Source organism: Micropterus salmoides, unplaced genomic scaffold, assembly GCF_014851395.1.
Source record: "Micropterus salmoides isolate LMB-PRFRI ecotype aquatic unplaced genomic scaffold, ASM1485139v1 Ms_hic_scaffold_16, whole genome shotgun sequence".
Classification (NCBI taxonomy): domain Eukaryota; kingdom Metazoa; phylum Chordata; class Actinopteri; order Centrarchiformes; family Centrarchidae; genus Micropterus; species Micropterus salmoides.
The window spans coordinates 8,458,081-8,472,723 of NW_024040707.1; the positions used below are offsets into that span (position 1 = coordinate 8,458,081).

Below are 14,643 nucleotides of genomic sequence, written 5' to 3' on the forward strand. Positions count from 1 at the left end.
CCCATTACACCAAAGGCTCTCTATCCTCATCCAACCTAGCAGTCTAAGTGTCTGGCTAACAGGCTGTCTGGTCACAGCAGCTCTAATTGGACTCTGATGGGTCAGCCGCTGTCCATGGTGCTGATGTGCCACTACAAGCCCTGTCTGCTCTCTCCTGGATACTGACTGTGTCTATTTGTGTGTGTATGTGTGTATGGAGTGTGTGTGGGGTGGAGTGAGGTGCGTGGCAATGTGTGTTAGCGCCCATATCATGCTTCTTAACCACATACTCTCATACATTCTGACTCTAAGCTACATCTTCATCCACAGCCTCTGTATGTAATTATGTTGTCAGAAGTTCAAGCCATTTCCAGCAGACTCACACGAACAGGCAAAAGCACACTAAGGTTCACACACACACGCACGCACGCACGCACGCGCACACACACACACACACACACACACACACACATATACAAACACTCACATGCGCAGTACTCCCTGGGGATTTTAGAGAGCAGGAAAGTGTAGAATTATTGTAGTAGTGTGAATCTCCCACTGGGAAAGGGGGGGCACTGTGGCAGGATTTGAATTTTCTTTTTCCAAAATGATTACCTGGTTTCCCCCTTCATGATTTTGGAAACTCAATTTCTACATTTTAAATGTGACATTTTTTATTGTTACTCCTCTTACTTCGTTTTACACATTTGACTCCATCACTGCTGCATTTGCCACATTTTCTCTCTCTCTCTCTACGCCCCCTGTCCATGTCGCTCCCTCTTGTCTCACTCTTTCACAAGTTGAAATTAGTACACGGTTCTTAGGCAAGGTGTTATTCCGTCTGCAATTTGGTGCTTCTGTTACATCCACAATAGCAGCAGAAAATTATACTTTATACTTTACACGCTTTCAGGTATGGGCTGGCATAATGTTTTATGCATGTCTCCAAGCTGTAAGGGTACGGACGCAAAAACCTGGGTGGTCATTAACAGACAAAAAGCCCTGCATTGATTTTCCTTTCTGTGATTTTCAAAAAAAAAAAAAAAAAAATTAATTTTGGTGGGGTGAAGTAAGCAGCAAGGGGGTGCGGTGACAGGGGTGGGAGGGAGTGTAGGATGGCTGCTGTTGCCATGGTTTCAGGAGATGGCCATTATCTCTGTGTAGTTAGAAGCTGACCCCTTGCCTCTCTCATTAGCTGAAGTGCATGCTACTGAGTGTTGACTAGAATTCTGCCTTCCTCATATTCCCCCTCCTGACCCCCTCCCCTGTACACCCCCTTATCCTCCTGTCTGGCCCTGGCCTGTCACTCAGTAGCTTCGCTGATGCTTTGTGTTCCATCACTCACATTCCTGAGGAAGGGCCTCTCATGGAGAAGTAAGGTGTTAAAGGAAGTGAGACATGCAGTGAATTTCTCTGTTGCGAATAACACACAAACAAATACAAAACACAAAGCGACAAACACGAACACATACATACAAGCCTCTATGTATATGCACAGATCGACAGTACAAATGCATGCAGATCTTTCAGCCAGTCTCCTGTAATAAGCAGCCCATAACTATTTTACCTCCAGCAGCTGCTGGAGGCAGTCGGCCTGGGTGTTGTGCTCCCTAAACGCTGTCCATGGTGCTGAAGTAGCTTGCATTTCCATTATTACTCCTCTCTGGCATCTAAAACTCCACTGCAGGGTATGAATGCAGTTGTAAGTGGCAGTCGCGTTTCATGCAGTCAAGTAAGGTGAGTAGGAAAACAAATAACATAATGTGAAAGGAGAGCTTATTGTTTTCTCCTGTAGCAGTTTGTGTGGGATGCACTGTGGGAGTTGGAGCTCTGAGGTGCAAATGAAGCCTTGACACAGAATATACTCTCTAATTCAGTAACCTATATCTAATGTACAGTTTAATTTGTATTGTTGTGCAGCTGCAGAGGCACTTCTTATGGTGCGGGATCCGTTCGACCAATGCCTGCTTCTTATTCTTTTGTCCTTGACAGGCAGTGTCGTCTCTGCTGTGCCAAGATTTGATCGACGTATCAATATACACACCCATTCACACTTAAACACACCGACACATAAGAGACCATAGCAACAGACAAATAATGTATACATTCAAACGTGCATCCACAAGAATGTATACACGTACACATGTAAAAAAAAACACACACACACACACACACACACACACACCAGCCCTGACAGCAGAGCAGGAGAGGCAGGCGACAGGGAAAGATTTCTTTTCGTCTATCTCTCCTCCCCTCCCCTTATGACATCTAAGGACTTCAGTGAAAGTGCGAAGGCCTGTCTGATTGCAGCTCTAGCTGTGAGTACCGTGTTTAAAAACAGGAGGAGAGAACAGAGGGGGAGCCATTTTACAATCACCTTCCTTCCCTCACTAGAGCCAGACCGCAAAATGCCACACAGAAAGGAAAATAAGAGGAGAGTAGAGACGCTTTGGTGGCAGGGTGGGGGCGTGAAAAGGAGTAGGGTGGGAAGATGCAGGTAGAGAGGGGAAGAACTAGACGTATACTGAAAATGTGAAGCAGTGACATGTTTTTTTTGATTGAATGGAACATATACTGCGGACCCAACAGAAACACATGTTAATGTAAACATGTATGAAGACTGACTGCACCGGGACTTGGCTCTCCAACATGAAAAGAGGAATCATTAAGTGAGCAGTGAGGTGCAGGCCTGAGCTGCGCTGGGCTGACTACACACACACACCCCTCCTCCCTTCAGTGTTTTATCCTCAAACTGAGTGATTCAGGGCATTTGTTTCTTACTGCTGCCTCCCTAAACTGTGAGAATATCCATTTAAATGCAGACCACAGGAGGCACGAAGGGAAGTGAAGGAGGAATAAAAAATTCTATTTCAAACTACCACATGGTAAACTTCAGCAGCTCAAATGCTGTATGAGCTTGGGCTGACATGTGAGGGCGCAGTTTGAAACCCAAAGTTCATGTCAGGGGTCAAACCAACCATTGCAACTCATAGTCTGTCTCCTGTGGCGACTGATAATGTCACTGCAGGACAGCACCAACAGGTAACAGAGCACAGTATGGCCACAAACCGTTCATCTGATCACCTCATAGATCGAGAAGCTATTGTAGTGTAAACTGAGTCAACTCATACAAAAACCAAAGAGTAAAACCCACTCACAGGCACATGTGCACACACATATATGGTTTATGCCACTACACAGTGTGTCAGTCACTGTTTAAGATACCGAGTGAGGGTAAGGGGGAAAGAGACCTTACATAAGAGGGAATAAGATTAAAAGTTAGACCATTGCTCAGCGCTCTGCATCATGCTATAGCTTTACTTGACTAGGCTGAGCAGAAAGAAAGAGAGAAAAAGGGAACAAAAGGCAGAGGAAGCAGTTCAAGAATGGAGGCATCTCAAAAAGAAAATCAGTGATCAGGCAAGAGATACAGTAACTTGGTCTTAGGATCATTAATGTAGCCAATCTGTACTAGCTCTATATGCTAGGAATCTATGGAAATATTGATAGACCTGCATGTTCATGATCGATATCTCATTAGGCACAATTGGGAAGATGGATGCAGCTTCCTGACTGGTAACTGTGGTTGTAGCTGATGAGTCGACCATTAGACACACAGTCTGACATCCACAACGGACTGAAGCAGCCACTTTCATTGTTATGGTAATTGTTGTTGCCATTGGTAAATTAGGAGATTTTATGGTCGGTGTCAAGTCATATGTAGAACAGTGATGAACATGCCACATGAAAAAACAATCTATAGAAACATGTAGTTATAAAAATAGAACCAATGCATCTGGTTTTAATTCTTGGAGGCAAGACAAAATACTTTCTATTTAATAAACACATGACAACAATTGCATCCCTTACAGCAATACAGATTACAATTTCCTGTCTTAAATACCTACCTCCTTTCTCTTAAATCCCGGGTCACATTCCAAACTAAGACTACTCTATTATATAATTGGCCTTGTCCCAACCCTGACTTCTTGCTGTTGACAAAGTGTACCTATATAATGTGCTCCAACTAGGATGCCAAATCACTCGTTTGACAGCATTTAAGCTTGTAACACAGATTTGTTAAAAGTGGACAGCTGTGCCATTCAGGCTGCTGTGTGGGCTGTTACTGAAACAGATCTGAGCAGTTCAGCCACATGCAGACTGACAGTACAATACAATACAGTATCACAGTGTAGTAGTGATATGTTATTCTGCTCAGAGCAGCCCTCAAATGCTGACTCACTCTCTGATGGGGCTTACTACACCAATAGCCCTAAGCTGTCATCCCCACAACAAACTAGCACTTATTTTTACTTACTGAACAAAATGTCTTATTCACATATTCCATAGCTACAACCTCATTCACTACTGCAGTCCAAATGTAATTCTTATACTGGTTAACTGCTGACCTTGGCACCGGATCACTTGTCCAGTCTCAGCCCTTGGACAGAAGTCAGACTTGCGACTAATCCCGACAAATCTCAACAAAACCTCTCGTCCTCTCCTGGAATTTCAGAGCAAGCTGAGAGGATGGCAGGAGAACAGAGTGATGTGGGACATTTTGAGATGGAAAAGCCTCTTTTGGGCATGATTAGAGAGCTAATCTAACGACAATCAGGCTACAGGAGAGAGAGAGAGAGAGAGAGAGAGAGAGAGAGGGAGTGAGAAAGAGACAGAGAGAGAGAAAGCATCACCATAGCTCCATGTTTTTGGATTGTGGTCAGACGAAGGCTGAACTACCTATTCACAGGACTGCGACTGAAGAGTGCTCAAGATGATGAGCTCCCTTTGAGCTGCAATCAAAATGCTGCTCGGTTTTGTGGGCCGATGAGTGTGCAACATCAAACACTCTCTCCCTCTCCCATTCTCTTCCCCTCGTTCTTATCCTCTCTCTTTTTTCCCCCTCTCATTCTTCGTGCATTCAGTGGATGCCTAGCAGCTGCTGGTAATTAAAGGACTTTAGAGTCTCACACCACACTGAATCACAGGAAGAAGAAAGAAGACAGAAGACAGGGAAGACAGAGACGCCACTCCTGGCCAGCTCATCGCCTCTCTCACATTCTCGTCATCGCAAAGCAAGCTAATGTCCTTCTATGTTCCTAATTAGCCACCATAGAATGCTGCACTTCAATGAGCATATACACACACAAACATAAAGAAAAAGAGGAGGGGGACACAGTGTTTGGAGGAGAAGAAAAGAGGATAGATATTGTGGATGGCAGCTGTAAAAGGAGGGAGGGAGGTGATCAAAGCGAAGGGTGTTTATGTGTGGCAAGCCAACCATCTCTGGAGTGTCGAAGAGCTTACTCCAGAGGGAAGAGTGTCTAAATGGGAGACAGCGCAGTGTTGAGCTGCACTGAGCTGAGAGGAGATGAGCGGCATAGCTTCAATGCTAGCTTTGCTGTGAAGGGAGTAGGGAAGGCACACGCAAACATTGGAAAGGGGAGGGGAAATGTATAACATAATAGCTCAGGGATGGATGCTGAAGAACTGGAGAAATGGAGGGAAAAGGGGGCAGAAGGAAACAGTAGTGATCACAGCTGTGGATGGCACCACGGCTGGCAAGAAATTTAAATTTGGGTGGGATGATGGAAGCTCTTCCCCAGAAGGGTGCAGCTGCTTTTCTCCAGCAGTATTTGACAGATACATCCTGCTACTCTTGGTTATGTTGTACATGCTTGCAGTCTTCATGCTCAACTCAACACATCCTCCCTTAACACAAGCCTCCAGGTATTATCAGGTATTATCAAATGTGGCTTTTCCATTAAAATCCTGTGCAAATTTCTGAAATGTCTGAATAAATGTCTGTTTCCATTTACTATCTTGCAAGTATAGATTACATATTTAGATGAGCACCTGCAACTCTGATACATCATCGCATTTCATTGCTGCATCTGATGTAAACCGGCTTTTGTGGTTCTTTCTTAAATGAATTAATTTGTCTTTTCTGATCTATGTGTACCCTGAGGTGTTTTTATCAGCCACTAATGTGATAGAGAGGGAGGTGACATGCAACAAGGGCCACCGGTTAAATTTGAACAAGGGACATGCCAGCCCCCAGCTACTTTTATGCATTCTTTATTTTTTATTTACTGGTCGAGAAACATGTGATTGTGAGTGACTGCATGACATGAATGTTTTGTGACCAGTGGAAGAAGCTCAATCAGGTCCTGAAATGCCAAGGTATATTCAAAATATTGGTTTCCCTCAGTCTTAATCTTTTTGATAAGCCAACTTTTCCACCTCAGCTAAGTGTAGAAACCTTTTTTGCAGTACTTTTACTTGTAATACTTCTACTTTTAGTTAATTGCTGCAGTTTATCATGTGCAATTTGAAAATGCACATAGAAGTCCATGGAAGTTCACATGAGCAGCAGCAAGAAGAACTAGTCTTCGTTTAAGTTCTTTTTCTTTCTGAAGTAAGAGCTGACAGGGGTCCTGCCACACTCATTGCAGGGTCAGGACAGAGAAAGGGGTATTAGGACCAGAGACAGGTGGCACAAGGGTCCGCTGTGTTGAGAGAACAGATGGCTGATCTGAATGGAAATCGGGCTGTTGACCTTTTCTCTCAGCAGTACAGTACAGGGGTCCACACATGTACACAAAAATCTAACCAACATGCACACATGAATGCACACACACATTCAGATTCAAGCCCTCACATACACACACATAGGTATTTACACACCAAACAGCTGTTTTCTCCTCGCTGATGCTTTAACCTTAATGGCTCCAAACCCGTTCACCTTTTAGCATCACCACCTTTTCCACACTGTGAATTCAAATTCCTACTAACTTGAATTATTATATACCCTACCACACTTACAAAAAATACAACATATGATTAACAACCTAGCACAGAGGCTAATGTTGTGGTAAATGATCCCTGTGTGAAGGCACGCACACTGCAGAGAATACAGAGCTTTAGCCAGCCCCTCCCATACCTCTGCATGCTGAATTACCTTGTCGCTAGGCAATTATTTGTCCTGTCCCAGCTTTGGAGTGATGTAAATTACTTTAAGTGCACTTTGCAGGGGCCGCCATCACGATAATGATGATTGCGGCGGGGCTCTGACACACACAATATTCAGCTATACCTTTAGAGGGAGGGGCTGCATTTAGGAGGGGCCATAAGTGGGGATTCAAGACAAGAACAGCTAAGAAGAAGCGGAGACTGATGAGAGTATGTGTGTGCTTAAGAAACAAAGAGGGAGAGATGGAGAGGGATGTGTTTCACCTTCTTCAGTGGTGTGTTGTATTCATCTTCTGTGCCCAATATACCTTCTCCATCATTTCATCTAACAATCAATACAGCAATGAATGACTCACATCCAAAATGCAATAAATATACATGTTTTTTCAAGCTCTTTTGTTTTTTCTTTCAGTTTATCCCTCCTGTCTGGCTTTCCAGAAGTTTGTTCTGTTGCAGTAACGTTTCTGCTCCAGCAGGTGTCACTCATGACTTCTATGCTCATTCTTATGGCTGCTGTTGTTATAGTCGAAGGTAAATGTCCCGTAACTTGCTCAGAACATGCACAGCAAATATAGTTTGACTCCACAAGATTTAGACCATGTCCATTAAACATGCAGGTGCACAGAAAAATGTCTATCTTACAGTTCTACACAGGAGAACAGGTCAAATAATAAGTCTCTTTGGTCTGTTTTTGTCTGTCTTTTTCGGTAAGTCATAAACAGCCTGAATTACCTCATTTCCTGTTAATATAAAGTCATGTCAAAACACAGCAGTAGTCACTATGGCTACAGCAAGTAGCTCTGAACCAGCTTTGCACCTCTGAGACACAACTATACTTTTATACACAGACGTTGCCCATTCTCCTCAAAAAAATTTCTGCGATAAACATAAGGAAAAAACTGCCTTTTTGGAAGATATCTAACAAAATCTGTATGTAAAGTATCTGTAAACTGACTGGATGATGATCTAATGGCTACTCACATATTATGCAGGACACACCAGCCGCAGTGTGGGTCCCCAGAGCTTAAACACTCTCCACAGGTCCCGTACTGCTCACATGACTCGATTGGAACTTGGGTAACCTGAAAGCACATGAAAGGGTCAGGTTCACAGTGCAGCATAACAATCATCACAAGATGTACAAAAAGAAGCTTCTGGGTATGTGTGTCTCAGTGGAATGCTCATTCAGTCACACACCAACAGATAAATTATCTAGTACAAACTTTCCCATTTCCATTTATTACACAAAAACAAACAAAGACAATGTCTTCATTATGTCGTATTTGGTATTACAACAATGTTAATGTTTTATGTTGACCTGATGTACGGGATGATGTGCCTCAAATGTTTGGGTGCACTGTGTCCCTGTATGTCAATGTGTGAGATCTCTGTCAACTGCACAGGCAACTGTTGCCTTCATCTTAAGCCAAAGAAACAGAAGTGAGCAGGTGGGATCAGTTGGCCAGAGAAAACTGTTTCTCTGCCATCAATGGGCTCTTGTCCGCACCGGGGCATCTGTCCACCTAGGCAGAGCCTGTACAAACACACCTACTCATCGAAGAGTAGTGACAGATGCTTTTCTCAAGAGCAAAGTCCAACTTGATTACAAAAATGTAAAATGTGTCAGGAAAAGTAATTAGAATCACGGTATTTTTTCACTTGCTAGTGCCAGGTTCAGTTTTATTAGAAAAGTATAACTGCAGTAGAAATATATAAAGGTTTTTTAAATGAATTATTGACACTAGCGGTAACTCCCCCCACCCCCAAGCATATGTAAAGATAGACAAATAGATGATGGCAGCTTATGTGTAACACTAAAAAGTAATTTTTGTTTTAAAAATATGAATGAATGGAGTATAACATTTGTAAAGCAAAAATGTTGAAAGTGTCAAAAGCAAATAATCTGAATAAGCATATTTACACCAAAAAGCAAATACACTCCACACCCACGAAACCACACTAATCCACGCAGGGCTGTTGGACTACAATCATTTGAATAAAGGACAAACATCCGTGTGCTTATGTAATTTAACTTTGTAATTTAACACAAATACAGGGTTGATAATTTACATCTGTGAACTTAACACACTAGAAAAGCACAAAACTCAAACACACATTTCCTCGTCAGCTACAGAGTGTGTGTCAGCTGAGTTGCTGTGTGATCACAGACTGGGCCTGTTTTCAGCTGCTACATAACATGCACTCATCCTTCTGTCAGTTATATATAAGTGTGTGTGAATCTAGCTGTGTCTCTGTCTGTGTCTGTCTGTCTGCCAGACAAGGTTCTGCTCAGCCACATGGCCCTCAGTCTGTTTGTACAGCACAAACGTCTGTGCGATCCAGAGGTCAGTGTGTGTGTGTGTCTTTAAGTGTTGCATGGGGCTGCCCTACTCACGCCTGCATCTCACTGTGTCGTTGGGAGTGAACCTACACATTACACCACATACTGCAATGCAAACACCACCACTGCACAGCAGATGAACAGAGGTATGAGAAGAGCAAAAGCTTAAAAAATGGCATTGAAGGAGTAGATGACCAACTGACGGGATGTGTGTTTGAGTCTTCATTTTCATTCCTGCCTGTCTTCCCATTTCCTGGCAATTGCCTTGCTGGATAATGACAGCAGATCCTGACAGTGTGTGCCCTGTTCAGCTCCAAACCTCCAGCTCAGATCTATGCCTAATAAGTGGCTCCTCTGCAAAATGCGGAGGAGTGAAAGAAAGGTGCAAGAAACATAATTTAAGTGTTTTTCGAGCCCTGTGCAAATCGCCTACAACAGGGTGATATTAATTGCTGTTAGAACCATGGGTTGGAATTAACTGTCAGCTAGGAAGAGATAACAGCTGGGTGTCCATCAAAGCGTTTATTACAATGTATCAAATTAAAAATAGCCAGCAGAAAAATTTGTAACATGTGCCTGCAATTGCATGGCAAATGAAAAGTAGTTGTAGTTGGCAAAACTGTCAGCCTATGTGAAACCTCTGAGCTACATCTGTTCCAGGCTATATTTTTTTCTTTGTTTTGTCTTTGCTCCTCAAACACTCAATAAACTTCCACCTGTCTGCCTGGTCCTAAACCCTGCGGCAACAGACAGACGGGCCCATGGGACAAAGAAAGCCATTGACACGGTGGGACACTGACTGTCCCTGCACTGTGTTGCAGCTTTGCAATGAAAACTCCTGTTAGATTAGCCCCCTGTCACCTCAACAAACTCTATTTGTGTGTGTGTGCGTGTGTATCTCCCTTAGTTTCAAGACAAACAGGTGGCATTCTGTAATGAGCTGCAGACGGGGTCACATCAGCAGCAGAAGCTGCAACTGATGACAAACAAGCCCACCAGGAACGAGACATGGCTGGTGAAACAGTCAACTCAGTCTGTGGATGGATCTCAAAGCCTCTGAATCCCTCTTCACCTAAAAAAAAGCCTTCAAATCCTTCCCAAAACATGTGCGAAACTTTATAGTATAACTTTCACAGAGGCCCAGCTCCATGAAAGGGTTACAGTGTGGAGACAGCTGTCAGCAAGGGGAAAGTCAGGGTATCATGGGGGGGGGGGGTCCCTTATGGAGGGGTGTCTAAAGTTGAGCGTCACACAGACACAGCCTGCTGTTAGCTAATACAAACTGAAACACAAAAAAGGTAGGGGGATAATATGGAAGTAGAGTGAGGTAAACAAGAAGAAAAAAACCCTGAGAACTGAGCACAGAATAAGAGAGAAGCTGTGTTTATCTCTGTGCTGTATATACTGTATGTGTGACTTTATTGATATTTAGACCAGCATGGGCCAGTAGTGGAGGTGAGGGGGTTGGGATGAGGGGAGGGTTGCGGGGGATCACAGCAGCTGTTGCCCAGCACACGCTACAGTCACTCAACACAGCAGGGCTGCACAATGAAGCCCCTTCTCCCACTGTGTGTGCATGCGTGTGTGTGTGTGTGTGTGTGTGTGTTTGTATGCACACATGCACAGCGCCGTAACGGATGTGCAGATTGTTGTTCCTGCGTTTTCAGGGAAGACAAAGAAGCACTGCATGTGATCTGGTATTGCCTCCAACTTTCTCTGCTCTCTGTCTCTGTTTCCCACATTCATACCCACAGCGGACCTGAGGTAGACTGATCACTGTCAGTGAGAAGTACTGTGCTCAGCTAAATTGATGCTAATAAAATTCTTGCATAAGATGACCTAAGAGCGGGGACAGTGGAGTCACATACTGGAGAAACCTGGGCGACTGACTGACAGCTGCGGGTTAAAACAAAAGCTTTCTCTCTTTCAAAGGCTTACGCTGAATAGGCTACTGCTTCCATTGTTATTGTCAAGCTTTCGCTTATGCAGGGGTGTCGTCTCTGTTACTGAAACCTGTAGCTAGGGATTTGGGCACTAGTATAAATATCAAGCCTTAAGCAGCTTTTGCTGCCATTTCTGGCCACCAAACTGTAACTTTTGTAAATAATGGATTCAGCTTATTTTTGTTGTGGTTGGGTCTCAAGAACAACAAAAAACAGTTAGAGCTAGAGGTGTGGACATTGCATAAACAACATGCTGCTGTCTTCCTAGCCTTTAAAGAAAAAGGCCACAGGATACAATTCCCTCTCCACATATTTTCCACAGTTATTTCTGGCCACCTGTGAATAGTGGCTCCATTTCAGCTCCTCTGCCCTGCTGCCCTGAGACCCAGCCTTCCTCACTGCACCTCCATGATAGATGGGGGCACAGGGGCAGGATCGGAAAAGAAGACGAAAAAGAAAGACTGGGCGAAAAGAGGATAAAAGAGGACACGGCAGAGTGGAAATGGCCCATTGCTTTGTGTTCTGATGAGACCAAGTCTCCGCGGTGCCAGATGTGCCTCACCATGCTGAGCGAAAGAGAAAGCAACAAAAAGAGAAAAAATCCCACCGTCACCAGTAATGCAGAGGAACCGATTCTGCAAGCTGTTGCCAAGGCAACAGGCCTGGCTCTGACCTCAGGAACACCCCCACATCCACCACCACTCCCGCCAACCTTCGAAACCTTCAGCAGTGCACGGTAAACAGCTGGCACCACTGGGACTTCCTGCCACCTACACCTCCACATGTATAGACACACACACACACACACACACACACACACACACACACACACTTACTAGTGGCTCCCCTATACCCTATCAATTTTTAATGAGAGTTAGCCAGGCTACCACGTCACTGGAATGAGGCACATCGATCATGAACACAATACCCATTCCTGCAGAGAGAGAGGGAAAGCATGGGAGGGGTGTTATCTGTGTGTGTGTGTGTTTGTGTGTGCATGTTTGAGCGAGCCTAATGACAAAGGCACAAAAGCAGAGCAAATACTTGCTGCTGAATGAATAAAAAAACCCGATGAAATCTACATACCCCTGAGTCTCTTAGTTCCTCAGTGACCCTGCAGCCGGTGTTTTCTCTTTTTCAAGCTAACTACACATGGACGGCTAAGCCATTTCCCTGACTGGCCACTCTTTAATCTGCTCTAGTAATCCCACTGAGGCTCTTCCTAAGGACAGCGACCACATCTCCCTCATCTCTCTCGCTCTCTCCTCCTCTTTCTGGTCCCCTTTTCCCCAACTCACAAAATCCTTCCACTGTACTCTCTAAGACCCAAACAAATCTGCTCTGTAGTGTTGTGGCAGAGCCATCTCATCCAGCTTGTTGACATCCACCCACATGGAATGGCATTCTCTCACAGTAACTAAAAATACACTCTGCACTGAAAGCAAGGGCTATCTTACCCCTCTGCCTTGTTATTATTTGACTTTTACTACATTTAAAAAACAGAATATATTATTTTTCTGGGTGTTTTTGCAGTATGAGACTGAGATCAGTGGTCCTGAGAAGAGAGGTGAGGGTTTTTGTTCAAAGTGTTGTTGCTAGTCCAAGGATAAGGACAGTCCAGGCCCCAAGACTCACACCAATTACACTAAACTTGATTAAGGACAGAACGGGGGCATGTGCGTGATTGTTGGGGGTGCACGGGTGTTGATCCCTTGGAAGCCTTGAATTGACTGTGCAAAGACACTACAACAGCAGGGAGCTTTAATGATGGCTTAAAACCCACATTCCAAGAGCAAATGTGTAAAAGTAATTAATTACAGCCACATGTGTTCACATTCCTCCTCATCATGTACATAAAACAACTACAACCTTTATCCCCTGGAGATGTACTTTTGGTATCTGCTGCTCTGTTCCACACTGAAAGGAATTGCTGTTGTTGTTCTTGTTGCAGATGTCAGAGGGCTCCCTGACAAGTCATTTAAGAGAAACACTATTTGTGTAGAAATACACAATACAGATTTTCTTCTACTGTATAACATTTATTAAAGAACTGTCTACAGCACTAATGCAGGATAGGTTCTGGATAAATGGAAGTTAGAAAAATTCAATGGGAGATACCGTACCATTGTGTGTTAATGCTTTTTCTGAAGGTCAGACCCTTTTATACTGGGTGGTTTTCAGAATAACTGATTTTAAAGCAGAGGAGATAGCATTCAGAGCAGACATTATTCATTGATTTTAAGAGGCTAAACCTGGGAGGGAGAAAGGGCTGAGGCAAAATGAAATGACAGCTTGCCTCATCTACAAACAGCCATCTCCCATACTCCAAAAGTGATTTGGTGTAAAAATGGGAGCTTTTAACCTTTATTGTCACAGCCAGCTCTCTCAGCCCATCTTTTCCTTATTTCTCTCCGTCTATTCACCCACTCAATGACAAAACACACGGAGACACACATGCACGCACATATCCATTTTGTTTATTGGATTTGGCCTGAGCTTTTAGATTTGGGTCAATTGAAAACATCAAGATGCTGTAGCACCACAGAGCTCAGTGTAAGGACAGAATGAAAGGGGGAGCTAGTCAGAAGGAGGCATTGTAATGCAAATGCAACAGCCTAGACAGCTACAATAACTCTCTCTGAATTGATACTATGGTGGATATCTAGCAATCAGAGTCTGATCAAACATAAATTCTGTTTCCAAATCCCAGTGCCAAAGTGCATCGGTAGCCCACCAACAGCCCCAGTAACCCGCAATCCTGGGCAGGCCTGGTCCCTGGCAGCTCATCAGAAGAAACAGACTGGTAGAAGACAGACTGCCAGGCAGGAAAGAAGGGGCTGAACAGGTCAGGCGTGTGCCTTCTGACCGTAGTTTGAACTCTGAAGCTGAGTGGCCATTATGTGTTAATGTTGACCCAGGAATGATAACGATGTATTTAAAGCGGCAATAATACAGTTCGATGTCTTCTTCAAGACATTTTTTGTGATGAACAGCCATCGCTGTGGTGTCTGTGGTGTAATTCATGCGGTCAAGACTTTGGCGTCTTTTCCTAAGGATTTTCTGTGGATATAAGTTCATGTATTTGTTTTTCTGTCCAGTCCGAGTTACTATTGTTGCTCAAGCTCTTACTAATTTTTTTTTTATCTTTATTTTACAGAAAGTCCCACTGAGATCATCTTTCAAGATGGCGCTGAGTATAGCTGCCTCGGTGGTAGGTGGGCTTTGTTTTGTTTTTGTGTGTTAATTCAGTTTTCGGCTGTGATTCCCAGTGCTCTTTCACCAGGGAGGAGTTCATGAACATCAGGGGAACAACTCCAGCGGATTTAATTCCCACTTTTCTTGCGTCATCAGTGGAATTATTGGACATTTTGGTGAAGGGCTCGCTCGCTGTCATTCGCGCTGTGAAGC

At 43.9% G+C, this 14,643-nt stretch overlaps 1 protein-coding gene across 1 annotated transcript in view; it reads right to left on the reverse strand.

The window, feature by feature from the left end:
- The window catches only part of plxna2 (plexin A2), a 178,383-nt gene that overhangs the window by 74,995 nt on the left and 88,745 nt on the right, over positions 1 to 14,643 (reverse strand). The window contains exon 5 of the mRNA XM_038722831.1: positions 7,933 to 8,033. Within this exon, the coding sequence (XP_038578759.1) occupies positions 7,933 to 8,033 (101 nt within the window). The remainder of the gene's footprint in view (positions 1 to 7,932; positions 8,034 to 14,643) is intronic.